Source organism: Pipistrellus kuhlii, unplaced genomic scaffold (genome assembly GCF_014108245.1).
Source record: "Pipistrellus kuhlii isolate mPipKuh1 unplaced genomic scaffold, mPipKuh1.p scaffold_m20_p_17, whole genome shotgun sequence".
Lineage (NCBI taxonomy): Eukaryota > Metazoa > Chordata > Mammalia > Chiroptera > Vespertilionidae > Pipistrellus > Pipistrellus kuhlii.
Window position 1 is genome coordinate 10599346 of NW_023425482.1, and position 27871 is coordinate 10627216.

General features: G+C 50.8%; 1 protein-coding gene across 6 annotated transcripts in view; it reads right to left on the bottom strand.

Annotated features, from left to right (window-relative positions):
* The window catches only part of LOC118720734 (c-Maf inducing protein), a 225235-nt gene that overhangs the window by 21666 nt on the left and 175698 nt on the right, over positions 1-27871 (bottom strand). For 5 of the 6 annotated variants that reach the window (XM_036441001.2, XM_045582657.1, XM_045582659.1 and 2 more), the window contains 7 exons: positions 24275-24436; positions 20719-20760; positions 14941-15003; positions 12633-12713; positions 6058-6161; positions 4507-4611; positions 537-890 (listed from right to left, as the gene is read on the bottom strand). In XM_036441001.2, the coding sequence (XP_036296894.1) occupies positions 537-890; positions 4507-4611; positions 6058-6161; positions 12633-12713; positions 14941-15003; positions 20719-20760; positions 24275-24436 (911 nt within the window). The remainder of the gene's footprint in view (positions 1-536; positions 891-4506; positions 4612-6057; positions 6162-12632; positions 12714-14940; positions 15004-20718; positions 20761-24274; positions 24437-27871) is intronic. The other variant, XM_045582658.1, reaches the window with a different exon arrangement.

Here is a 27871-nt window from a genome sequence, read left to right on the forward strand (position 1 = left end):
CACTCATACCCACATGTGTGCATTCAAAACCACTCATGCATAAAAGCAGCACAGTGACTAGATACACCCACACTGTACACTTAAATACACACAGTGAGCCCAACCTCATCGACTGCTCAGGCAATCACACAAATGCTGTCGCACTACACACCCAAAGCCATTCCCATATATAAAGACACACAAACTCAGAATGAGCGCACACCTTACACAATGTGCAGAGGTTCAGACTTACAGTCACACTTGGCACCCAGGTGCTCACGCACATGTATGTTTGTGCACGTACCTATTCATGTGCCCAGACACTCCAGCATACATGTATACATACCTAAAATGTGTTCCCTCATACTTTGCATATGTGCATCTACCCTCATACTTTGCATACTATGTGCACTCACGCTCATGTGTACCCACACCCCAACTCAAGTGTGCACACTAAGCATGCCCACACCTTGCACGCCTCGAGTCAGTAAATACAAACGACAAAAAGTCAAGTCCCCTCCCTCATCCCACCGGTGACACGTAGAAGGGACACTCACAGCAGCTTGAGGATTTCCACGTAGCAGCCGAGCGTGCGGTCAGCCTGGGGACCCAGCTCGATGCTCATGGTGCTGCAGGCAGGGCTGACCATGAGGCAGTCGATGAGGTTGGGCTCACTGTCGTTGCCCGCGCTGGCCGTCAGCGCCGGCTTGGCAGTGCTGGTGTGCTCCACCTCCACGTGGATCTCACTGGAGGCCACGACCACCGACTTGAGCCGTGCCTCGGACAGCGTGGCTTCCTGAGACACCAGGTCCGGGCTGGGGTGCAGAAGGCGCAGAGGTAAGGTGGGCTTCCGGTCGCAGGGCTGCTGGCAGCCGTTCCGGATCTCCTTCAGGCTTGGGGAATTGTCGCGGCTGTGGGGAGAGAGGAGAGGGTATGAGAGTGCAGGTGGTGTCACGTGGCCCTGGAGCCCTAACAGCTGTGAGCTACAAGACCAGCGAGCACTTCTGACCAGACAGCTCCAGCGAGCTCAGTGCCCCTGAGCCCCCACGGCCCCATCATGGGCCAGGAGAGAAAGCTCAGCCTCCACTCCTCACCTGGGAACCCTCTTCAAGGGGATCTCAAACCCCAGAATACCAAACTCCTGGGGCCTGCAGGTCCCTCCTATCTGCAGCAGGCCCCCTTGCAGCACCTTCAAACACCATGTGCAATGTGTTAACTGAGAAAGGGCTCTATGCATCACTGATGTAATTTGTTTGGAAAATGCTGGGCCAAACACAATGAAATCGGTGCCTTGAAGCGGGTGAAGCACCTCTTCCCTGGCAGCTTCCAAGCATGACCAGGAGGCACGCCTGATGGAAGGTAACTCCAGCAACGGGTTTCCATTGGTTCCCCTGGGCTGGCACAGTGCTAAGTGCAACCACAAAGACTGTGTCTGGCAATACAATCTCCATGTTACAGGTGAGAAAAGCGCCAGAGGTCAAATGACCTATGCTTGACCACAGGGCTTCTAAGTGGAAGGTGCTGGGATTTGACACCATGGTGGCTTCCAAGATCCCATATAATCCCGTGCAGGTCCTCCTTCTCCCTGAAGTTTTCTCTGATTTCTTCCACCTGCCACACCCACCCTGTCTTTGAATTAGAGCTTTCCATCCCTGGCTGGACACCAGTGTCCCTTGAGGCACATCTAAACATCCCGAAGCCCAATCAGATCAGAACTCCTTGAGCTTTTAGGCAGACTCAGAGCACAACGGTATGGTCACAAACAACCCGTGCAGTCCCTGCCTGAATGTGCCATGCGCCTGTGCCCCATACTTCCAAAGATGCATGTCCTCTTCGTGCACAAGGACTGGACTGAGCGCAGAACTCGAACCCGACACACACGGAGGGCCTGCACTTATCCAGCACGTGCCATGAGCCAGGCCTGAGCTGAGCCCACCAAGGATGCTTGATAAATGCACTGTAAACTTTGCTGGGGGAAAACAAACGCCATGGGCTGAAGTCCGAAAATTCTATGGTTGTTGGAAAACTGTGTGTGGTCTGTGTGGGGAGGGCAGCGTAACTATCTCTATGGGTTCAGGGCTAATTTGCTGCTCAAATGCGCAACACTCCATTTCCCTTGGTTTGCCTTTGCCGGGATTTAGGAGAAGATTTTCAAGGCTGTTGGCACAGAGGGTGATTTTCCAGTGAGCCATGCTAACCTGGGTCAAGTTGTCTGCTCTGTATGAGTACATCACGTACCACTGGGAGCACCGCGGATGGGCCCTGAGCACATCACGGAGTTTTATCTTCCAGGGACTGGCCCACAGGGTGGGATGGACCTGAGCCCGGAAAAGGTCTCCCAGGATTGTGACCCTTGGGTGGTTTCCTGGGGGAACTAATGACATCACTTGGAACCCAAACCACAGTGGGCTCTGAGGGGGTACGTGCGTTCTAATAACCCTGTGCCTCCACCCTGGGCACCTGGTTATAACCACCGTTCGTGACTCCTCCAAGGTCATGCTTGCCCCTCTCGTCCAAATTCCCCTCGTGCAGCCGCTGCCAGAGGGGAATTTGGAAGCTGACATCTCATCAAGCCCCTTCTTAACTGAAAGCCCATTAGCAATGCCAATGCTCCCTGAATAAAAACTCTGCAACTGAAATGCAGGCACAGCTCTGCCACTCAACAAGTGGTCCCCGGCCAGCAGCATCCGCATTACTGGGAGCCTGCTAGACAAGCTGAGTCTCAGGCCTGCCCCACGCCTGCTGCATCTGCACCTGCACTTGACACACAACTCCCAGGAGCAGCTCAGCACAGGAGGTTTGAGCAGCCAGCAGTCCATGGCCGGCCCCCTTCCCCAACATCATCTTTTGCTTCTCTTCCTTTCCCTTTCTCTGCTGCAGTCACAGTTCCCTTCTCTTCCTTCTCTGCTGTGGCCCTTCATCTTTAGGGTGGAGCAGGTCACCGGAGGAGCTAGCCAAGCAAGCAGATTCCTGGGCTCGAGCCCAAGGTGGGACATCAAGGCATCTGCTTTTTAAAGAAGCAGTTCATGGGATCCTGAAGCAGGTGGTTAACCACAGGTAGACAATGACTAATGACGACTTCACCTGCTCTGCCAGGCCTTTGCACGCTCTGTTCTCTCTGACTGCATCACCTCACCCTGCCTCTTACTTAGTTAACAGCTGGGAGGTCTCAACTTAAATATCACCTGCTGAAGGATCCCTTCCTCACCTCTCCTGGCGCGCGCACACATATACACACACACAGTGACCACTTCATGCTCTTCCTGCTTCCTGGGGTGGCCTGAGTTTGAAAAGCACGCAGATCAGATTGGGTCCAGAGCCAGGGCAGCGAGGTCAGGGTGAGCACCACTCATAGGGATGCTGGGACGTGCACTACCCTCTGGCCCTCTTCTTTACGTGATATAACATGTTGCAGGGTATACAAAGGCACTTGGGAATGGTCAGCATGGCATGTTCATGTTCGGATCTCAAGGGCACTGTCACCTTTTTCTGAACAAGGTGGACATGCTCCCCTTTAAATGTCAGGACCTGGGGCTGAGGACATTAAAAATAGCCGTCCTCCCTTAAGCCCTGCCATACAACACACCCCCTTACTGAGGTTCTTTTGCGGCCCTTTCCCCAAGAACTCCAGTACAGTGTTCGCTTAGAAGCCCATGGGCAGGTTTTCAGGGACAGAGGGTCTCCACTGCCTTTTCCTTAAGGGCTGAAATACATTCCTGCTGGATCCCGACACACTTGGTGCCCCTGGAGTGGTGCTGTGTGCCACCTGATCAACTAGACCAGGTGGCAGCAGCCAATGCCATTATCTGCCCTGCACATCGTACCCTCTCCAGTGACCTCAGAGGTCACTGTGAAAAGTTCTACACAAATGGATGGCATTTGCGTCATTGCACCCCAAGAGTGATCCTCACTTACGGAAGCCTGGGAGCTGGTAAATAACTGCAGTGGTGGCATCACCCCCAGAGGAGTAACTCTGAGGCTGTTCCCCGAAGTCTCCCAGGATGTCCAGTGGGGAATGCACAGGAGCCTGCAGTGGTCACCTGCTTACTAACACAGGTCTGGTTTCTACTATCTGTCCTCTCGCCAGTGCTTCCTGGGGTTCACAAACACTTGCACACATTCGCACAGGGGACACACAACTCCCCATGCACACCCCCACATGTGCGCACACATTCTCCCTCACACACGTACATGCATTCACACGCATGCTCCAATGTGTCACGCATGCCAGGTGGTGAGAAATATTCAGAATAAAACACTTGCTCCCAATGCCCAGTCAACACAACAGCCTTCAGATGCCGGTACTGAATCTCAGTGTTTGTTTTTCCAGCAAATCCCGGTTCTGGGCTCTGGAATCAGTGAGCACATGGGATCTGGCAAACTCCCTGGAGGCTGGCCTGGTGAAAGCCACTCCACCTCCCTGGGGTGGTCAGGTATGTACAGGCCACCGTCCTTGGTGACCCGCCCTCTCACTGTCCCCACCCTGAGGTGGTAACCCCAGCCCTTCCCGTGGCGACGGTGACTGACCTGTTGATGAACTCTTCATAGCAGGAGTAGATGGCAGCCAGGCACACGGCCACCAGGTTGGGCAGGACCCGGGGGTGAGGGCAGTGCCCTGTGGGGCCGTGCATGCTGGAAGAGAGCAGAGGGCAGGGTGAGAGGCGGCTGCAGGAGTGGTACCATGGCTGAGAGGCGGGGGGAGGCCAGGCACAGTTTGAGGCGGTCATGGGGGAGCACGCTGAGCCTTTTGCTGGGGAGCTGGCAATACCGGGATTGGGTTCTGGTTCTGCCATGTGCAGGCAGCAGAGAACCAAGGTCCAGCTGTGAGCTCTGGATCCCTGTGCCTGGGTTCAATCCAGCTGAGCGGTCTTGGCATATTGCTTAACTCTCCACTCTGTTTACTTAGCTATAAAGTGGGGACTACAGTCCCCTCTTTACTGGGTAACAACAAGAACCCAATTTTCGAAATCATGGGAAGACTTTGCATAAAGTGGCCATGCGGCCTGGTCAGGCACATTTATACCAGGGGGGGGGGGGGGGGTGTCCTGAAATCTTTATTCATAACACCTCACTTCACTCTCAGAAGAGTCCTGCTTTGGAAGAAAAATTAGAATGGTCACCCTGACCTGGCATGGGGTCTGAAACACAGTTGCTAAGGCCTCGGTAGATGCAGCAACTGTTTTTAATCATGGGTATCTCTGTGCCTCAGTTTTTTAACCTGTAAAATGGGACAGTTTGGGTCCTGGAGATAATACCTGTAACATTCCTGGAAAGTCACTGTGGCCACTGGGACTAACCTAAAAATCTCTGCAAATCTTAGCTGGATGCTTTAAAGGGACCCTGGAGTCACCCCTACTCTGGCAGAGGGAATGTCATTTGCGTTTTGAAATGCTTTGTGATGGCAGGTGAGTATATTTAGGAAGAATGCAACTTCAGAACTGGCTTACCCAGGATATTTTGATTTTCTTAAAAAATAAGAAGAGTCATGACAGTGGCCACTAATGGTCCCATCACATTTATGCCTTATTCTTAGTGTTTGCGTATTAGGTCACCAAAGCCCTCAACTGGATGGAGTGGGTATTGCGGTTCTCATTTACAGATTAGGAAACTGAGGCACAGAGAAAAATATTTAAGAATCAAAGCAAAACCCCAGAAGGGGGTAGGAATCAGAATACTTGGCTTCCCTTTAGCCAAGTTTGGGAGGAAGCTGTTCAAGTCCCCAGAGGGGCCGCAGGGGGTCATTTCCTACATGCCGGGCAGCGCAGCCCAGGGATGTGGGACCATGGAAACGCTCCTATTCCTCAGGACATTCCCACTTCCTGAGTTCCCACTGAGCAGCAGGCACACTAGGGGCTTCCGCATGCATCGTCCTATTTGATCACACAATCCCCGTGTGGAGGACACGGGATCATTGAGCAATTGGCTCAATGCCGCGCAGTAAGCGCGCGCCTGAGACCAGGTGGTCAGGAGGATCCAGGAGACCCTCGCAGAAGAGGAGACGCTCCCAGGGAGGGCCTGGTTCTGGACTGAAGGACAGCTGGCTCACAGGCCGGGGGAGGGGTCGGCTGGGAGACCCACCTCTGAATGAACTTCTTCACCACTTCCATCCCTGCGTTGAGCTCGTTCAAGGCAAGGATGTACTCCTGAGTAAACAGCCTTAGTCGCGGGCACTTCCCAAAGTCCTGCGAAGAACAGAGGATAGGATTGGGACTCGCTGAAGAAGAGGCAGGAGACCAGCAGGGGCAGTAGGAACCACTCTGCCTGGAGCCACTGGTGCAGAAAGCAGCTAGGAAATACCAGCCACCATCCCTTTCTAGAAAGCACATATATTCACATTTTTTCTTCAAAAACTTGTCCCCGTGACACTCATGCTTACACCTGTGATGGCTGACAATAGAGAACACGCCTGTCCTGTGATAGGCAGGTTACCAGCATGGGTAGTCACCCGTGTGGTGGGCAGGGTCAGCATGCCGCAGTCATGGTCGGCAAACAGCCACAGGGCCTCCCTGTGCAGGGCCACGAGGGACTGCAGACACGGAGCCAGGCCTCCCAGCACGCCCGGGAGGCAGCAGATGAGATGTCTCTCCTGCGGCCCCTGCCGGTTCTGTGCCTGCTTCCTCTGGGTTCCCACCCGACGCCACTCAGAACAGCAGAGTCAGGAGGTGCCCAATCTGGGGCCATCCATTTGGGGGTCGCTTTGGGACTTCTTGGGGTTAGGAAGGAGGCAAATGTGGTGTTCAGACATCCTCAGTGAGGAGACAGCTTCTCCTGTGTGAGAGGACAGAGGCGGCCCGGACACCAGGTGTGGCCCCCGGTGGGGAGGGTTGCAGTCCAGGGCTCCTCGGGGGGCTCCCTCTCCTCTTGGCTGACCCTAACCACCCACTGCGCTCCACACTAAACTTAAGAGTGACTGATGACTTTGGCTAAAAAAAGCCACCCTCAAAAGGCACATGGGATCCAAAAGGCAGATCACGCAGAAGGATGAGGTCAAAAAAGCTGATGGGACAAGTAAGTGTGTGTGTGGAATGGGGAGTGTGGGAGAGGTGTGTGTGTGAGAGACATAAGTGTGAGGAGATGTGTGTGTGAGAGACATAAGTGTGAGAAGAGGTGTGTGTGTGTGTGAGAGACATAAGTGTGAGAAGAGGTGTGTGTGTGAGAGAGATATAAGTGTGAGAGGAAGTGTGGGAGAGATGTGGGGTGTGAAAGAGATAAGTGTGAGAGAAGGTGTATGTGAGAGATATGGGGTGTGAGAGAAGGTGTGTGTGAGAGACATGAGATATGAGAGGGTGCGTGTGTGAGAGACGTGGGGTGTGAGAGGAGGTGTGTGTAAGAGACGTGAGTGTAGGAGTGGTCTGTGTGTGTGAGAGACGTGGGGTGTGAGAGGAGGTGTGTGTAAGAGACGTGAGTGTAGGAGTGGTCTGTGTGTGTGAGAGACGTGGAGTGTGAGTGGGGGTGTGTATGAGAGATGTGAGTGTAGGAGTGGTCTGTGTGTGTGAGAGACGTGGAGTGTGAGTGGGGGTGTGTATGAGAGATGTGAGTGTAGGAGTGGTCTGTGTGTGTGAGAGACGTGGGGTGTGAGAGAAGATGTGTGTGAGAGACGTGGAGTGTGAGAGGGGATGTGTGTGAGAGGAGGTGTGTGTAAGAGATGTGGAGTGTGAGAGGGGATGTGTGTGAGACATGAGGGTAGGAGTGGTCTGTGTGTGGGGGAGAGGAGGCCTGGTGGGAAGGTCTGTGTGCTGGGTGGTGAGTGGGAGCAGAGGGAAGGTGGCTGATACATGGGGCACAGGCTGGAGTAAGGAGGAGGAAGATGGGGAGGAGGAGGAGAAGGAGAGGGAGAGGAGGATGGGGAGGAGGAATAATCTGTTCAAGCTCAGCCCTGGGATTGGGGGGAAGGACACTCTGTCTCCACCAACCAGCTCAGGCCATGGGTGCCTGTCTTATCTCAGCTGAAGCCTAATTAAGGGGCACTGAGCACAGACACAGGGACCCTCCTACTTCAATGATGTTATTAGAGACGGACATCGTCTCAGCTCCCCAAGTGCCGCAAGTAACGTGGTGGGTGACGGGTGAGCTTGGAGAGGAAAGGCTGTCGGCTCCTGGACTCGTCAGGAGACAGCGGGAGAGAGGAGGTCAGCCAGGAGAGGCCTGGGGTCTGCAGTTAGGGATCCAGAGGCTTTGTTACTCCACGGCTAAAGCTGTGAGCTGCGTTTTGAACAGTTGGGAGGGGCAATCTGTGGTCACAAGACAGAGAGCAACTGGTGGTCTCCAAATGCATCTGTCCCTCCTAATGCCCCACTTTGTGAAACCCAATGAATAGCAAGCAACCTGAATCAGGGCTCTAATCTAAAACAAAGCCAGGAGACTTTCCTTAAGGACCCAACTGGTCCCCAGGACATTATGGGAGCTAAACAGAATGTCCCCCAGAGCCCGACCGTGCACAGGAGCATCTCTAGAGCTGCGACTGCTTCACCTGAGTCAGGGTCCTCAGGACAATCTGGGGCTCATCTGATGACACCCTGTCCACCAGGGCTGAGCCTTTACTTCAGGAGGGCAGCAGAAGCCATGGAGAAATACACGTGTATGCATACACTCATCCCTTATATGCATAGACATTCACACATATGGGCACACACATATACACAAATGTGTATACACATGCATGCACACACAAAGCACTGAGGTGGAAGATGAGGTCCATGCATGATCACAACGCTGAGCTTGATTGTGCTTTCAAGGTGAGAAAGATCCCTGAGACCCTGGAAATGGGTGACAGGAAAGCTGTGTGGCTTCTGGCTGCCGGTCCTCCCTGTGTCCCCACCGTAAAAAAGGGTTAAAAGAACCGATTTCTAAACGCTTCTACCTCTAAGGTTTTGTGATGCTATGTAAACTGCTTCAATTCAACCCTGCAAAGTAACTACTGCTATCTTTGCTATTAGATTTCTGGATAGCCAAGGCCATTTCCTTGGAAATGAACACTACAAATGGGTCTGGTGGCCTTTTGAAATGTGGATGCAGGCCCTGGCCTGTGTGGCTCAGTTGGCTGGGTATCATCCCATGCACTAAAAGGTTGCCAGTTCAATTCCCAGTCAGGCCTAGGTTGTGGGCTTGAACCAATCAATGCTATACTCTCACATCAATATTTCTCTCTCTCTTTCTAAAAATAAACAAACAAACCCCACCTCAACCCCCCCCCCCAAAAAAAAACCCCAAAAAAAACCCCCCAAAAAAACACCACACCAATAAACGATTCTTTAAAAAAACAAAAAAGAAAGTGAAGGACATTTTTCCTCTTTGGAAAAGTCAAATATGCTCCCCTTGGAAAGTAGGTCCGATCACTCCATGGTCCACTGGGGACCACAGTCACATCTTCTTGCCTCCTCTGCCAGAACAAGAACACTCCAATGAGCAGTGTGTGCACACAGGGACCATGGTCATTCTAGGAGACACAGTTTAACAAACTGTTCAGGATCTACAGGGGAACACACCAAAGGACTGCTTCCATTGGAATCGAGTGTTCATTTCTGTTCCATGAGTAATACTCTGAGACTCTTAACCTCTCTAAGATTCAGTTTGCTTATCTATGAAATTGGGCACATGATATATTTGCAGAAGATGTACCCCCAGAATAGAGGAAGCTCTGAAACTCCAGAACACCCCTGTGCAGTATGATGTCCCCCATTTCCCCAAATGCGCCCGTAATAAAACACACTGTACACAGAGAAGTCACACTATGCTGACAGGTATGTGGCTGGTGGCAGAGGAGGCACACTCACTAACTAACCAGTGACTAGACTCCCCACATCAGCTCAGAGGCCCAGCTCCAAAATGGTGCATGGGCCTACGACCAATTACTACTGCAGGAGAGTTACATGGTGACATGGAAGGTCTGCCGCGCTCTCTGCACCTGGTGTCAGCGGCAATCACTGCTTCTCACACACCTGTGCTGCAGGAGGGGTGCTCCCCTGTTCCGTCCTCAGTTCTCTCCCAACTTAGTGTGTCATTAGTAGTCGCTTTATAGCAGTTTCAGACTCCAGAGTCTCTTAGGGAAGTTCTTTAAAAGTGAAGCAAGAATTTGTGCCTGAGGGCTCTGATGCCTGCCAGGCCACAACAGAGCTATAAATTCTGGATCTGCCCTGTAGCTGTTCTGATTTTTATCCAGAAAATTATTACATGGTCAACACTCCAGGCCCATAAAATTAGCCAAATATAAGGGAGATGTTGTATGGTTAAGCTATGGGAGGCTGCCTGAATTTTGAAATTTTCCCCTTTGAAATCAGATGTCCTCAAAGAACCCTTATTAAAGTCTATTGACTACCATGAAATATGCAGAAGTGCTTATGTGCCTGGGGAGGTCTGGGCTGGCCCCAGTATGCCCTTGGTAAGGCTCTGTCACCGGTAAGTTGTGAAACTGCAGAACCTTTGCTTTGGACTCTGAAAGGGTGCTGCCCTCTTCTCACACCACATCTCTGATTTAAAATCAACAATCAGAGACCCTTTCCTCCTGAGGTAGCTGAAGCCAGAGTGCCTTTGAAACTATTAAAGCCCAAATCAAGGCAGAACAAAAAGATGAGTTTCTTTAGTCCTGGAGAAAGAATCAAATAGACTATCCTTCTCCTCTGTGCTCAGAAAATAAGAAATGCACTTATCTTAAACCAAGAAAGATCTCAGAAACAAGCAACAATTTAATTATGGTGAATCACCAGATTCAAACAGAATTCGTAATGGACCAACACGGTTCAACTGGTCACCACTGGGTAGAGAGTCTTAAGCCACCTCTGGGCCTGTGGGAAGAGTGCTGCATTTGATGAATGATGTCCGCCACCATGCATTGCCATTCCTGATTGGGGGAGGGGGTCATGTAATCTCCATTAGGGCATGTTGTGGAGGTGGAAAGCTACTTCACAAAGTAAACTGTTGGCAGGTTTTTTTTCAGAATTGTTTTCAACATGCTAAATCCTGACAGGGCCGGGCAGCAGTCACAGGCACCTCACAACATGGCTGATCTGCGCAGTGATGACAGAGATGGCTCTGGGTCATCGAGGTGAACCGCAGTTTGGGCTGGGAGCTGGCACACTGGACACAGGCCCTCACTTTAGTCTGCCTGCTCCTCAGCGCCAGAAGCCCTCACGGCTGCTCACAGGTTCCCTAAGGGACCTTCTGGTCTCAGCCCCTCATCTGTAAAGGAAGGTCATGGACCGTCACAAGGGTGAATGACAATACATTTAGGGTCACACTCTAAGGCTCTAAGGGGGTGTGATAAATGTTAGTTATGCTTTTGCCTCAGTTTCCCAGGTGTAATGTGGAGGAGATAATGATACCTGTTGTCTTCACTGGACCAATCAGAGATGAATGGGGCCACACAGACTTTGAGCACCTGGTCCATTGTAAGTGTGCAATTCTGCCACTGTTTTGTTTGTTTAAATATATTTTAGTTGATTCAAAGAGGAAGGGGAGAGAGAGATAGAAACATCAATGATGAGAGAGAATCATTGATTAGCTGCTTCATGCATGGCCCCCACTGGGGGATCGAGCTCACAACCTGGGAATGTGCCCTTGACCAGAATCAAACCTGGGACCCTTCAGTTCGCATAGGGTAATGCTCTATCCACTGAGCAAAACTGGCTATGGCTGGGCTGCCACTGTTTTTTTTTTATTTTTTTAAATCCTCACCAGAGGATATTTTTTCCCATTGATTTTCAGACAGTATGAAAGGGAGGGCAGAAGGGAGAGAGAGAAACATCAGTGTGAGAGAGACACATTGATTGGCTGCCTCCCACACATGCCCTGACCAATCCTGGAGATCGAACTTGCAACTGAAGTACATGCCCTTGATTGGGAACTGAACCCGCTACTCTTTGGTCTCCACTGAGCCACCCACTGAGCAAAACCAGCCAGGGTGTGTTTTTTTTTAAACTAACTAAAGCTCATACTTTATTCAGAGTTCTTCCGTTTTTCCCTAATGTCTTTTCTGTTTCAGGGTCCCATACAGGGCACATTACATGTAGTTGTCGTGTCTCCTTGGTTTCTCTGCAAGGGACAGTTCTCCGCCTGTCCTGTTTGTACTGACTGCACAGCTTTGAGGAGCACTGTCAGGGGTTTGCAGCATGTCCCTCAACTGGGACTGGTCTGACATTTTCCTCTTGATCAGACTGGGGTTGTGGGTTTGAGAGGCAGACTCCAGAGGTAAAGGCCCAACCATCACCGTTCCTATCACAGTTGGCTGACCTCAGTCACCTGTGGAGTCTGTCAGGTTTCCCCACAGTACGATCACTCTGTCCCCTCTCCATCCTGTATGCTCTGGAGGGTCCTCACTAGGAACAGCCCCCAGTGAAGGAGGGAGGCATTCTGCTCCTTCCTTGAGAGTGGAGTATCTCACAGACACCATATGGGACTGTACACGGGAGACCATCTCTTCTCCTCGAGCCATGCTATTTCTGTTATTCTTACCTCCTGTGAAGAGATTCTTCCTGTCGCCGGAACAGAAAAACAAAGAACCAAAGGGGACAGGCCACATGCAAACCCAACTTCAACAGAATCCCGGCCCCAGTCCCTGCTGTCAGGGCGGCCAATCCCAACCCAAAATCTTTGTGGAAGTGAAAGGCCGGGAAGGTGTGCCCACCCCCTGGCTCTGTGGTCGGTGCTGGGAGACTCACCATGTTATGCTTGAGGATTCTCTGGACCACGGGCGTGAACACCTCGATGACCACCATGGACCGGGGCCGCTCTCTGCAGTGCTGGGGAGACAGGAGGACATGGTTGGCGCTGAGCCTGCGGCCCCTGGCCCAGGAGCTCAGCACGGGGCCTGGGCTCCCTGCTGAACAGTGTTGCATAGCTCTTTGTTCATATTTTTGGAGGAAGAAAAGTGGGTGAGGAAGGAAGTTTAGTTTGCTTTTTATTCTGATATTGAAGTCTGAGTGTGTACCAGGTGGTGCGGGAAGGCGCGGTTCTGACTTGGCCCTTGCTTAGTGCGGTGAGACTGCAGCACTAAGACCCAGTGCAGGGCCTGGCACAGGAGCTCCACGTAACCACTGCAAGAACACTAGGGGTGTGGCTTTTCCATTGCCGGCTTTGACAACCTGCAGCAGTTTGCAGGCCAAATGCAGCTCTGAGTGTTCCGGGCATGGTGCTTTGATTTCAAACGGAAACTGAAGGCTTCGGGTGGAGCAGACCAGAGCCCACCCCTGCGGCACACGCTCAGCCTGCCTGGGCCTGAAGGTGCTGTTTCCCAGCCCTGGAGGAAGACGCCGTTCTTGGGATATTATTATAGAAATCAGGGCTTTCCTGGGGAATTAAGATCACTAACTTCCCTCAGCTCTTGAGGTCCCAGTTTGGAAGTCTGGCAGGAGAGACTGCCCGGCGTGTCCGGAGCTGGCCAGAGTGGACCTGGTGGGGTGGCTCTGTTCCCCTCAAGCTCTCTTCTCTGGAGGGCTGCCTGGTAGGTGAGGCATTGAGGCTATGCCTTTACCCTCCTCACCCTCCGGGGGAAAACAGCCAGAAGGCTTACAGGCCCCCCCTGGGCTGGGACCCCTTGCTCCAGGTGGGAGGGCAGCCTTCTGTTTTTAGAATCAATGGGGAGTCCTACCAGGTAGTGCCCAAAGCAGGGTTTGGTCTCATCACTGTTTTTAATCTGCGCTACCATTTACTCCATTGTGCTAGAACAAGTCTGTAAACCATGCGATCTGGGAGAAACCATACAGCTGAAAGGAGACAAAAGGCAGATCTGGATTAAACTGGACCAAATATCAAGAGAAGAGAGGACACCAGCTGTGACAGGTGAGAAGCCCACGCACTGGGTTATCTGACCCATCCTCTCAGGGGCAGGGAGGCCCATCCCATCTGCAGTCTCACCAAGCTGTTGCGGGGCCTGGATATAGCACAGGAGCCTGACGCCTGTGTGCAAGCATGCTCTTGTGCGCGCGCGCGCACACACACACGCACACACACACACGTATCACTGCAGAGTCGGGCACTCATTCACTTGGACCCCCCTTACCTGCTTGGACTGGAGGGCACACACTGGCACGTGCCCACATTAAGAAATGTACCCTGGGCATTTCCGGCCAGCAGTCTGGGCCCACCCTCTGCTCTGTGGGTCGCTGAAAAAGGTCTCCTGATGGAGAGATAGGGCCAAAAAGGATGACACAATCCTGTCTCTCTAAACCTCGTGTCACCTGACAAACACAGAGAGAGCGCACACTCCCTGAGTAAGGGCAGTAGGTGTACCCCAGTGTCCTTTCCTTCAGAACCATCAGGCCTCCCAAGGTCCGCTCTGCCAGGCCACGTGGGAGGAAAGGAACGCAGCGAGGTGAGTCACTAGGAGAGACCAGGGCAGGGCTGAGAAGCAGCAGACCTAGGCCCTCGCCTTTCCAAGGACATTAAATTATGACACAAAAAAATCACACAGCAAAGAACAAAAGCAGATTGTGTTCAGCCCCAGGCCGCTGCAGTGAGCTGGCAGGATGAGGGATGCCTGGTCCCCAGCGTGCCCTGGACATGTTCCGAGTAAATCCCACTGCGAGGCTGGCGCTGTGTCCCTGGGAGCGGGTGCCCTGCTCCGCGGCTCCTCTCAGCTAACCTGGCATCCCCTGACTGCTTTCCCTGCTCAGGAAAGCCCTACGGCCATGCCCCCACTGTGGGCCAGCTGGTGCTCAGAGGAGCCCTGGCTAAAAATAACCCAGCTGACGTCAGGAGCCCAGAAAATCTGCTGCAAACTTCTCCCAAGACAGCCACAAAGACATTCCAAGGAAAAGCTGGACACTCCTCCCGGACCCTGTGCCTCGATTATCACCTGTGTGACCGAGAGGGGGCTGCAATCCTAAGAACAGGGTACCTGGCTTGCCTTCCAGTTGTGTCCAAGGCAGGGCCCTGGGTTTTGAACAAACTGTGCCAAGCCAACCCCCAGCGCGCACACAGGGAGGCAGGCTGGTCCTGCAGACGCAGCCCACTTCTGCCATGCCATACCTTGCAAAAGAATTCACAGAGATCTGGTGGCGGATGGTTGTTTTCCAGCAAAGGGGCGATTGCCTGAAAGACAATGAACCAGCGTCAGTCGGAATCTCTAGAAGGAAGCGCACGGCGGGTGAGTCTACACAAGAGAGATGACTCATGATGGAAACCACAACCTCCCTATCACCCTCTCAGCAAAAAAACGCTCACTCTCTAACCTACATGCCGGGACTCCTAAACTGGGGGCACGTGGATCTCTTAGAGAAGGTGATACAAGCTCTGGGATGCCCCCCAGAAACATGCACATACAATGATGCATGTATCTTTAGGGTTTTGTGACCTGCTGGCATCCCCTTGGATTACAGTCCCTGACAATGAGGCAGGATTGTGGCTTCGAGCCAGGTTTTGGGGCAGAGTCCTGGGTGCGAGTCCTGATCCAGGTGCTCACTGCAGTGTAACCATTAGAGCGAGTTACTTCCTGTCTCTGAGCTCCCGGGCTCCCACCTGCAGAGTGGAGCAGAGCTGCTGTGAGGGTGAGAGGTCACATGTGCACCGCTGACATTTGGGCTGGTTGTTCCTACGGTGGCAGCTGCCCTGTGCACTGGGATGTCTAGCAGCATCCTTGTCCTCGACCCACTAGATGCCAGGAGTGACTCCTCAGGCAGTGGTGACAATAAAAACATCTCCAGAGATCTTTGCTTTATATTCAGGAAAAGTTGTGTTATTTACTGCCCCTTGAGTTCATTTCTCAGGAGCCTTCGTAAGCCAGCTGGACAGTAATTGCTGGTTCCAGTGCCATTCCTGTGCAAGGGTCACCTGGACAGCATGGTGTTTGATTCTCCATTTTTCTGTCCCTTTCATAATTCGTTTTAATGAGTTTGCTAAACTTCACATTCAAATAAATTTTTTGGACAATTAAAAGGTATGTCCTGACATTGCCAAAGATACAATGTTCACAGGAACTGGTCCCAGCTGAGAACCTCTGGTGCAAGTGCCTCTCGCAGAGCCTGCAACAGGCCAGTTCTCAGGAAATGTTACTAATGGTTAACAGCCACGTGCTTGCCGCACGGGGCACATTAGGAAACAGGAGGATCCTGGACCCAGCAATGGGAATGCCAGGCTGTGTGACAACTCAACTCAACTTCTCTGGGCATTAGACTCTAGTCCATAAAATGGGGGAAATGAGTGGCACTGCTTCACAGGGTTGCTGAGGGAATCTGATGAGAGAAAACTCTAGAAGCTTTGGAGTCTCAGGGTTGGTATAAGCCCACTGCCTGGAGCTCAGCATGTCACTGACACCATCCGCACAGCAGGAAGGGGTGACGATTTTGCCTGACTCCCCAGGGAGGCTCCGTGATGACATGGCCTCTCCACAGCTCAGACTCTGCCTGCTTGTTTCAGGGGGTCTCCCTGACCTGCCCCCTACAGTGATGCCCTTGGATATGGGTAGGGACCCTGAAGGAAGGACTTCTGCTTGTCTGGGACCATGAGGGAAAGAAAAGTATAACTGGCCCCAAGGAGAAGGGGACCGTGGCCCAGTCACATAGGTGAGAGCCCTTGGGTGAGGAAGGAGCCCCTGACAGGGAGGCCATGTCCTGCAGCACCAAGGATCAGGCCCATAGGAGCTGAAGACGAGGCTGGAGTCTTGTTTGTCCAGGGCTGTGCATGTGCCTATTCAGATTTAACTGCTATGAAATCAACAATTTTAACTGAAATAAAATGTAGAATGCATTCCTCAGTTGCACTAACCACACTTCAGTAGCCTCATGAGGCTGGTGGGTGCCAGTCTTGATGGTGTAGACAGAGAACATTTGCACACTGAACATTCTCCTGGACAGTGAGTCAGTGTCAGACACCGTGGGGGGGGGGGGGGGAGAGGGGTTCTGCTGTCCCCTCCAACGTGCTGGCTGGGAGGAGTGAGGTCATAGCAGAGACAGTAGGACAGGGAGCCTCTGCCTGGCCCATGGCTCTGCCACATGCAGGGTGCACCTCCTGGGTTGAGCCCCTTTAATCACATTGAGCCCCTCTTTCATGGGAATGAGGTAAGGAATAGAGGAGCGGGAACAAATTAAGCACCCATAGGTGTGGGTTCGGTGCTTCCATAGCAATTCTCTCATTTGACTGCCAAACTCAGTGAGGTCAAGCAGTAGTTACTTCCTTTTACACAGATAAAGAGACAAACTGTCAGGGAGGTTACAAAGCCTGCCCTAATCACAGATTGATAATTTTACAACATATAATTAATAAAAACGCTTATTTTTGTGTAGAATCTTTCTATGAGCTAAGCATAATAGGTGTATATTAGCTCATTTAACACTTTCAGCAGGCCCTATAGGAAAGGCCCAGTTGTCATACCCATTTCATAGACGGGAAGACTAAGGCTTAGAGCGTCAAGTTAACTGGAAGCTATCTGAATGGCTGCCTGGTTAATTAACAATATTCTTGAGCCAGTAGAAAGAATGGGGGTAGGCCAGTGGTCCTCAACTAGTGTGACTTTGCCCGCCAGGGGACATCAGCACGTGGTGACACTTTTTATTGTCACCACAGGGGAGTGCTACTGGCATCTAGAGGGCAGTGGCCAGGCGTGCTGCTCAACATCCTACAGTGCAAACAGGATATTCCTCACCACAAAGGATGACCCATCCCCAATGTCACCCCTGCTAAGAGTGAGAAACCCTGAGGTAGTGATGCACGAAAAGACTTGAGAGAATTTCTAGGATATTTGTTAAGGGAGAAAAAAAAAAAAAATGCAGAACAACACACCCAACATGACATCATCAATGTTAAAAACAAAAAGCAGCCAAAACCGGTTTGGCTCAGTGGATAGAGCACATGTGTCAAACACAAGGCCCGCGGGCCAAATCCGTCCCGCCAGGCCTTGCAATGTGGCCCGCACCGCGCTGTCATCACTGCACTCCGCTGCGTTTCCATCACAATGACAGTTTATGACTGTTCAGTAAACCATTCGGCCCGCGATTTAGGCTGGATTTTAGATTTTGGCCCCTTCTCTGATTGAGTTCGACACCCCTAGGATAGAGCTTCAGACTGCGGACTAAAAGGTCCCAGGTTTGATTCCGGTAAGGGCATGTACATTGGTTGTGGGCACATCCTGGTAGGGGGTGTGCAGGAGGCAGCTGGTCGATGTTTCTCTCTCATTGATATTTATAGCTCTCTATCCCTCTCTCTTCCTCTCTGTAAAAACCAATAAAATATATTTAAAAAACAAAACAAACAAATAAAACAAAAAGTAAAACCACAACCATATTTGTCTGTGTGACTCTGTCACCATTGGAAACCTCTAGGGCTATCTCTGAAGAGGATGCTGGGATGGGGTAAGTTTTTTTTTTTTTTTTTTTACTGTTAAAATATACTAATGAAATACTTGCAAAATCAAAGACAATTTTAATGAAATTAAATAAAATTTCAAGTTCTTCCATTACTCACCCAAGGTCACAGCTAGTATGGGGTGGGCCCTAGGTCTGCACTTGGCTCTGAACTTGAACCCACATTTGGCTTTAAACCCACTTTCTTCACCAGCCTGGGGGAAGGCAGCTGGCATTTGGCCTCCAGGTCCACATTCACCCAGTGACACTCCAGCTGTTACCAACCAACAGTTACCTATTGCACGGATGCCTGACTGACTGACTGAATAAAGCCAACTCAAGTTACTTGTAAAAGTACTCATAAAAAAATAAGTTCATAAAAAAATACCAGCCCCGTTGGGAGAAGACTAATTGCCAGTAAGCCAAATCAGATAGTGCAATTGCTGAAATGAAAGGAGCTGCAGAGGGCTTCATGGTAATGGACCCAACATCGGGAATGAAGAATGCTGAACGGAGGGCTGAGGGCCAGACCCTCAGATCAGATTCTTCCCTGTTCTCAGGCATCCCCGCTGAGCAGGAGAGCTCCAGCCAGGCCCAATTAAGGGGTCAGCCCAGCCAAATTAGCTGGCTAAATGCAGCCTGCATTTCTCGGACCAAAATGTCTTTCCCAGGCTTGTCCTAAGTCCAAAGCCCTTGCCCCTCCTTTCCAGGGCCAAGGCACATAGTGAGACCCACAGGTGTCAGAAGAGAGGAAGATGCCAACTGCTTGCCTGGCATATACTAATACATTTCTACCTGTTTCTCCGCTAGCCAGTCTCACCACTTTCCTTTGCATGGACTGGGCCACTGCCTGGACTGCCTTTCCTGGGAGATGCCTACCATTCTAAGACTCCGTCTGCTCACCTCCTCCTGGAAGACTCTGCCACCTTCCTCCCAGCACCCTCCCTGTCCTCTGTGCTCCTCTAACACCCGAACAAATTTGAACCTCTGACCAATACGTGATTATCTGTTGACCCGCCAGGTCCTCCTAGCTCATAATAAATCCCTCAATGGTAGCTTCATATCTATGGATTAGAGACTAGTGTCTGGCATATACTTGTATTCACATGTCAACAAATGTTTGTTAAATTATATTGTTAGTTAATAGTATACCAGAGAAAGGGGGTGGTGGGTGACTGGGGTGCCCAGGTGCATGCTCCCTGGTCTGGCCAGAGATGGAAATGGGTGGTCAGGGTGGAACATGGGAGAAACCTCTGTATTTTTAGCAAATACTCACTGAGGACCTACTATGTACCAGACACTGTATTGGTGCTCCACAGAAATTGCTGCTTTTACTCTCAGCAATAAAAGGCCTAGGGCTTATCTCCTTTGGTGCTGATAGGACCCAGCTGGGGCAAAGAGGATGACTGTCCAGACTGGGCTCATGAGGGCCAAGTAGTTGGGTATTCAAAGTCCTAATTCAACTCAGAGGGGTATGGTGCTGGGATGTTGCCCTTGTTTCAAAGGCTGCAGCCATGGGACCTCTTGGGCAGGTGAGTGTTCTGGGCCTGTCCCAGGCACACAAACCTCTGCCCTCACTTCCATTTCAAGTTCTGCCTCCCTGCTTTCCACTTCCTTATGCTTTATGCTTTGGTGATGTTGATGTTTCAAAAAGATACCACGTTGTTTTAAATCTCTGTTTACATTTTATTTCCTCTCTCTGGAATGCCTTTACTCTGTTTTGCCACCTGGCAAACTCCTATTGATCCTTCAAAACCCAGCTCAGACATCACTGTCTCCAGGAAGTTCTCTGGCTTCTTTCCCAGGTGATTTTGCCACTCTACTCTCTACACAACATGCCTCTATTTTTGCAGTGATCTCATTTGTCTTCCTACAATAGATGATGAATCCTTGGGAGCAGGGGGCTGTCTTAGTTATCTGTGGATTCATCATATGCTTTGCACCCAGTAGTTGAAATTTCATTTCTTCCCTCTCTCTAGTGAGAGTCATATTTCATAGCTTAACATCATCAAGGAAGATATTTTACCCCTGAGATGCTTACATCATAGACAAGTCCCAGAAAATATCATCTCACTTTTCGTACCAGAGGAAATTAAAACAGTTTCTATTTGTGGGTTAATTAGGAGACATGGCCTGTGCAAAAAAGAGACCGGCTACATTTCCACCAAGGGTTTTGCCTCTGAATATGTTACATGGTTTCTGCTATCTCCTGCCTTCAACCCCCTCTGCAGACTCAGGCCAGAGGAGGCGATTAAGGCACATTTGCTACAAACCTCAGAGACTGATAATTATATCCCCCCAAAATCAATTGGACCCTGAAATGTGCAAAAGCAGGAGCGAGACATGTCTGGCTTGAGAAAGAGACAGCTGAGCCAGGTCGCTGTGTTAGTGGGAAATGCTGGCGCCTTCAGAATTAACCCAAACTGGGAAAGAATTGTGGGCACCGGGAGAGGGATGGCGAGAGACTTACCACAATGATGTTTTCATGCTCCTGGGTCGTCAAGTTTGTGTTCTAAAGGATGGAACACAGAAAGCAGGAGGAAAACAAAAGAAAACAAACAAATATTAATAAAGTGGAACATTTGTATCCCGAAGGACCACACAGTTTCAACTGTTTTCAGCTTCTTAGTGCACTGCTGACGCCCGTTCTTTATTACACAGATCAGAAGCCCCTCACAGGCAGGGCTGGGACAGGAGGAAAGTACACCTTAGGGCAGGGGAATCAGGTTCCGAGTCCCTGTTCGCAGCCTGTGAGTCATGTGATGCGGACAGACCGCTTATGAGTGAGACTCAGTTTCTTCTTCAGTACATGGGATCCTCTTTGGGCTACAGGGACAGGATATATGCCACTTGGAAGCCAGAAGACAGGTTCATAATAAACACATGAAGAACACTTTTCAGTATTGACTCTCTGCTGGAGTCTACTAGGAGTGGCATATATATTATCTCAGAGGTTCTCCAAACTAGGTTCCTAGGGAACATTAGTGTTCTGTGCGTTGGCCCAAGATGTGTTAGCTAAATTTCAATTCTAACAGTTAATTTTCAAAAAATAATATTAAGTTGAAGGGATTAAACTTGCTTAATTTTTAGGCTTTCCCCTCAATCTGGATATTTCTTTCACAATTGGTAGCTGTACTGCCATCCTGTGAGCATGCAAATAAGGAAAGAAATGAATATGCAATAAATGAGAAACCATGAGAAAACTCAGAAATGGCCACTATTGTCTTTTTTGCTAGCTTCCGAGCACGTTCTGCTTTGTCTATCTTGATAGACACAGGCTCTCTTGGGTGTTAATTCACATTTTCTAACAGAATCACGTATGCTCTCATAAGATGCCTCATCACTGGACAGGAATGGCAAGATCGACTGTTCTAGGTTCTAGAAAGAGCCCACGACACCTACCGCCTGGACAGGTCCAAGCAGCGCTGGGATATCTAATGAGCTTACACCCGCTGAAGCAAAAGAAAAGCTAGCACACTGTGAATCTGCTTTTGTCCAGCTGCCGAGGGATGAAGGTGGACACAGAACTATGGTCATTGTCTGAGCTCCACGAGTCTCCTGGTTCCCATGGAGACAGCCTGATCCGAGATGCTTAGAACCAGGGAACATTTGGGAGGATGTTTTATGGATTCCAACGCCTTTTTCTTTTTGTGGATGTTGGAGTTTGAGCAGCCCATTGAGGGTAGATGATTAAACTTCAGTCATCGTTCAGCTCCGGGTAGATGAAAGCCCGGCTTTGGTCTGGGCTTTGTTTTTTCTTCCCTAAGACTAACTTCCTGTCAGTTTGCTATTGCCTCAGGCACTGTGTGAGAGCTTTGTAATACTCATGCCACCCATTTCTCTTTCTCGTGTCCATTCTCCTACTATTTCCTACTGTCCCAACAAATGAGCTACCTGAGTGAGACTCAAAGAGGTATGGCTGCTCACCAGGAACACAGCTAATAGTTGGTGGAGTGTGGAAATGTAAAAGTGAGCTCTAAATGCCTGATAGTGATTGTCACAGAGCGTGTGCCGAAAAGGTGCTAGTGTCACTCGGAGAGGTGGAAGCCTTACTGGAGGAGGTGCCACCGGGCTGCAGTCCTAGCTCTGTCCCTTACCAATGGCCGTGTCCCCTGGCATGTAAGCACATGAAACATCTGAGATGGGAAAGAAACCCCACCAAGCAGGTGGCCACAATGTCATCGGCCACCTCTGCCATCATCTTGACGATGAGCCTGACTTTATGCTGGTGGACAAGAATGGTGGGTAGAAGGGGTGGGCCATGCGGTCTTGCAGTAAGAACTACACAGCCCTAAGCTGGAATGGCATGTCCAGCCCCACTGCACGCTTGGCAGGCTGGTGTCTCTGGACCTCAGTTTCCTCAACTGTGAATGGAGACAGCAGGCTCTCCTCTCAGGGAGAAGGCATTAAAGGAGATGTTGAGTGCTGGCACCTGGCACCTGCCCAGCACAGAGCAGCTGCTTCCAAAAGATAAGCTGCCTTCCCTTCCCCACTGAGAAGCAGCCCCTGGCCTGCTACCCTTCTCCTGCTCAGGACGGAAGCCTGGACTTGAGATTGGGCACATGGCACCTGGCCTCCAGTTCCAGACCTTGACCCTCAATCCTTTCAGGGCCTGAGTTGTTATGCCTCTGTGGAACACAGCTGGTGTCCCACCCGAAGACACATCCTCTGCTCTTCTGCTTGCAACCGTCACTTCTTCTTGCCCCTACGCCCTCCCAGGATGAGGGACCCTCTCAAGGCAGTAGACAGGTAAGGCCTGGGCCAGTTTCCTGGACCGGCAGGCAGTGACCAGGCCAGGCCTGCAGAAAGAAGGCCAGTCTAGGCAGCAGGGAGCATGTGTGCAAGTCAAGAAGACTGTAGGCACTGCCCAGGGAACCAGGGCGTCAGAAGACAGGGACCACCCTGAAGAGGGGGGATGGGGGGGCACATAGAAAGAAGGGGACAGAAGCATCACTCTGGTGGCCATGCATAGTTTAAATCAGGACTCATCAACTCTATAGTGTCCCCAGAGGACCAGGCAGGCAAATAAACAAGAGTATTAATATTTGTGAAGTGCTTAGAATAGCGCCTGGACAGAGTAAACAGAAGTGTGTTTCCTAGCGCCCCTTGCCTTCTAACAAACAATGTGCCCAGCTCTCTGACTGAGTCTCCCGTGTCTGTCCCCTCCCAGGACGTAAGCTCCAGGAGGGCAGGGGCTTGTCTTCACTCAAATGCCCAGAATGGCGCCTGGCCCACAGCACACACTCAGAGCGCTGGCCGACTGGCAAAGCAGACGGCTCAGGTGGGTGGTGCTAAGCATCACCAGCTCTAAATAGCTGCCAAATTTCCTGATTGTTTTTAAAGAGAACTTAAAAATTCTCATTTTGGTGTATAATCTCCTGATTTTAAAAATCCTGTGCACGTTAAACAACGTATAGCTGTAGGCTGTGGGGGTGATTAGGGCAGAAAACCATTTGCTTGGACCACTGGAGCTGAGGTGGGCCAGTGCTGGGGGAGATGGAGACCGGCAGGGACTCACCAGCCCAGTACCATGGGGACAGGAAGCAAGGAGTGTGTGTGTGTGTGTGTGTGTGTGTGTGTGTGTGTGTGCGCGTGTGTGTTGTGGGGGGTTGGGGGGTGGGAGAGAAGGGGGAAGGGGGACTTTCCCAATGTGCTTCTGTGCTCCTTCTTAGAAATGAACTAGAGAATTCTGAAGTCAGCTATTACCACCACCACCAGCCCAGCCTCAGGACCACAACCATACCACCCTCTCTCCCCATCCCCAGTTCAGTCGTGGGGCATGGCAGGGGAGTGACAACTGTCCCTTCATCCCTGCCACAGCCTAGGACAGATCAGCTGGAAGCACTGGGCAAACCTTCTCAATACTTTTGGATGGCTGGGGGGAACCCCTCACTTCCTTAAAGCAACAGAAGATAAACTCAAATCCAATTCTGGTAGAGGGTTGGTATGCAAGCAAGTAAAAGGAAACAAAATAATTTAAATGGGGGTTCGGGAGGCACACAATCCAGCAGGGAGAAGTGTCTTACCTCTGAGAGCAGTTTTGAGACAATTTCCAGTGGGGCTTGGTTGATGGAGTCATCTTGCAGGGGGGATGTCAGGGCCATGTCCACCAGAGTTCGGATCTCCTTCAAGACAACCTCCCAGCGGCTTGGGTTACTCAGGACTTTCTTATATTTGTAAATCTTTTTCTGGTCAGGAGAAAAAGATACAAACCTGTTATTGATATGCTGAGGGAAGAAGATACAAGATGATCAAAGAATCAGTTAGGATGCAAAAGGCCCCAAGAAACTGTAGTGAGGGCCACGCTCTGCCCTGAGAAAGTGACAGGAAACAGGCAGTCTTGAGTCACCGGTGCATCTGCAGACATCCAGGCCTCCAGAACACAGAAGAGTAATTTCTATACTATTTCCAGTGACTTTAAAAAAGAAAAAGGGATTTCTCTTTGGATATTGAGCCCAAAACCTGCCAAACGCAATAGGAGTGGAAACATTCGTGGGTCCACAAAGGGACGTTCTTTGAGTTGGAAGCACTGCTTCTGCTCGTCCGATCCCAAGGGGTGCCCCTGAGGAGTGGGGTACAGCTAAGAAACAAGACGGATAGGGTGGGGGCAAAGAACTCCACTCCAGCCAAGTGGGCAGGGAGCCCACAATGGCCCCCAGGAAACGAAGGCCATCTTCGGCTCCCTCCTGGAGAGGCAGAGGGAGACAGGAGGGAGCATTCTCACCTTCCTTCAGGCGCTAATTGGAGGCTGAAGCCAAGGGCTGCTGCCTCCCTGGACTTGAGGCAGAGTTAGTTCCGCCTCTCTGACATCATGGAAACAGGAGCCCTCCCTCTGAAGGCGGAGGTCCCAGCCAAATCCCGCCCCTTCCCTGTCCCAGCTTGCTGGGGAGCCTCTGTCTAACTGGATGAACTCCTTCAATAGAAGCCCTGCTCCATGGGGAAAACCTCCTTCAGTGTCACTGTGCCAGCTGCCAGCTGGGTGACATGCCCCAAAGTCTGAGTTAGGAAAGGAAGCAAAAGAGATCAGAGTCCCCCATTGGCCCCTGAAGCTGACCACTTAGCTTCTGAGTTAAGAATGACAAGGTGAGCCCTAGCCCTAGCCCTAGCCAGATTGACTCAGTGGATAGAGTTTCAGCCTGTGAACTGAAGGGTTCTGGGTTCGATTCTGGTCAAGGGCACATGCCCAGGTTTTGGGCTCAATCTCCAGTGCAGGAGGCAGTCAATCAATGATGTTTCTGTCTCTCTCTCCCTTCCTCTCTGGAAAAAAAGAAAAGAATGACAAGGTAATTTTGGAACCCAACCCCTTACAGAAAGTATTTGGGAACACAGTCCATATCAAACCGAGTAGTAACTTGTGCTGAGCACTGTGGTTCCACCACAGTTTCAGTCCGGAGTCGGGCACACCTGACTCTTTCTATAAAGTCCTTCACTCACTGAGCCTCAGCTTCCTCTTTTGTAAGTTAGGCATGAAAATACCTTGCAGCCACTTGAACCATGCAACCTTAATAAATCCTGGACCCATATGGTCGAGTCTCTGTATGGAATTACTTTAGAGAACATTGTCCAAATTAGGACAGCCACCGTAACAAAAAGGGGAATCCGGATACTTAACCAGTCTCTTTTGTAAAACTTTAAAAGGATGAAATATACAACCTACAGCAACACAGCAAGTATCCCATTTTCTTCACACTCCATGATTTCGGGAGCTTCTCACTTGTTAATCATATCCCTATCACCACCAGCATAACCCACACAGTAAACTCACAAAGTTTACTGCCCCCTCAGCACCCAGATCTTTCCTGTGTTAAACCAGCTTAGCTTCTCTCTCCTACACACAGCATTCATCCCCCCTGTCCCCATCTCCTTCTCTTTGTCTCTGCCTTACCATTCTCTGCCCGGTCCCCATCAAGAAACAGAAAGGGCCAGAGGGCCAGAAGGGCAGAGGAAGACGGCATAGTTTTTATCAGGGTGGGAGAGGAAAAGCCCAGGAACATTTCCTTGCCAGTCATTTTGGACCCGAAGAGGCGGGGGAAGGGTGGTGGAGGAGAGAGAGACATGGGTATTTGGTGAGCAGTATATTTGTCCTTGATGAGGATGGTGAAATCCATGACGTTAATACAAGATGCACAATTTCTCTGAGGCTTTCCTAGACTGTAACCAGCTCAGTCCTAATTTCCATCAGCCGAGCCTCCCTGACTGATCTAAGCAAACACAGTGCCCGAAGCCTAATGCAGTGGAGACACTTCCCAAGGCAGAACCCAATCCATCCCAGGAGACAAATGCTCCTTTGAGTCCGGGACATTGCGGTTTCGCTCTGTAGCCAGAGAACTGCTTAATTTTTAAATGACCATTTAAACATGCCATATATTAAGCCCCAACAGAAAACCACAATGATGCACACCCGTGTCTTTCCACAGTAGATTCTAGGTTTAAACACGGTCTGAGCTTTAAGTGCATTCTCTTCTGATCACCTGCAAGCTATTTACTTTTGAAAGAATAAAGACTTCATCATTTTTTTTTTTAAATGATGAATGCTTATTGTAAGAAATTTAAACCATGCCGAAAGCACAAAGGGAGGATAAGTGAAAAAAGGCCTCAAAAATCCCACATCTTAGAATACAACCACCATTAATCTTTGGCGAGCATTATTCCAGCCAACCCTCATTTAAATCTAACTGCCTGCAGCCAGCCTGTGAGGTAGGTGGTCGTGAGTACAGTCCCCCACTGGCCACTCAGACATCACTGAGGTGCAGGGGCAGCAAGGCCCTGGCAGAGGGTTCAATGGGCGCCACCAGCCTCAGTGCAGTTTCCAAGGAGCCCCTCGTGGCTGCACTCAGCCCCGGTGCTCACTGACAGCCCCTCCTTACAGCGGGGAGGTCGACAGCTCTTCCACGAGTGTCTCTGGAACCCAAACCCTTGCTTAAGAGGCACCCCCAGAACAGTAGTCACAGAAGCTGTATTCAAACCAGAAAGTCCCAGGGGCTTTAACAAGGGCTAAGATTTAATGAGCACATACTATACGCCAGGCACTGTGCTGGGCACGTATAGGCGTCATCTCATTCCCTCTTCACAGTAACCCCAGGAGCTGGGGACCTGCCACAGGCAAAGCAGCCCTGGGAGCAAACGCAAAGACAAGGCCCAGGTGCAAATGGTTTATTTATCTGAGAGGCACTAGATACATCAGAGCATGATGGGGAAGAGAGACTGGGGGGAGAAGGCAGTAAATTAGCAGGGCATCATCAAGCATTATGACCAGACAACTGGCAACATTACCCACTGGGGAAAGGTGCTGAATCCACTAGGATCCCTAGGAGACGGTTAGATCGTGCATTAGAGATGACCCACCCAAGCAGCAACGAAGCTGTAGCACTTATCCACTAGTTTCCTGGACACCCCAGTGGCTGCCCTGTGCCCAGTGCCCTGTGCCGCAGTCGAAGTGCTTCCACGGCCAGAAACACTCATGCTCCTAACAGAGTTCACAGTGAGCATCCTTCAGAGCAGTGATGCTAAGGGGAGTCAGAGGGAGTGCTTGTAGCTTCTTCTATAGGACTCTAGCAACCTGCTCACACACAGGGTTACCATCATGGCCAGAGAGGTGACATGACTTGCCTAGGGTCACGCAG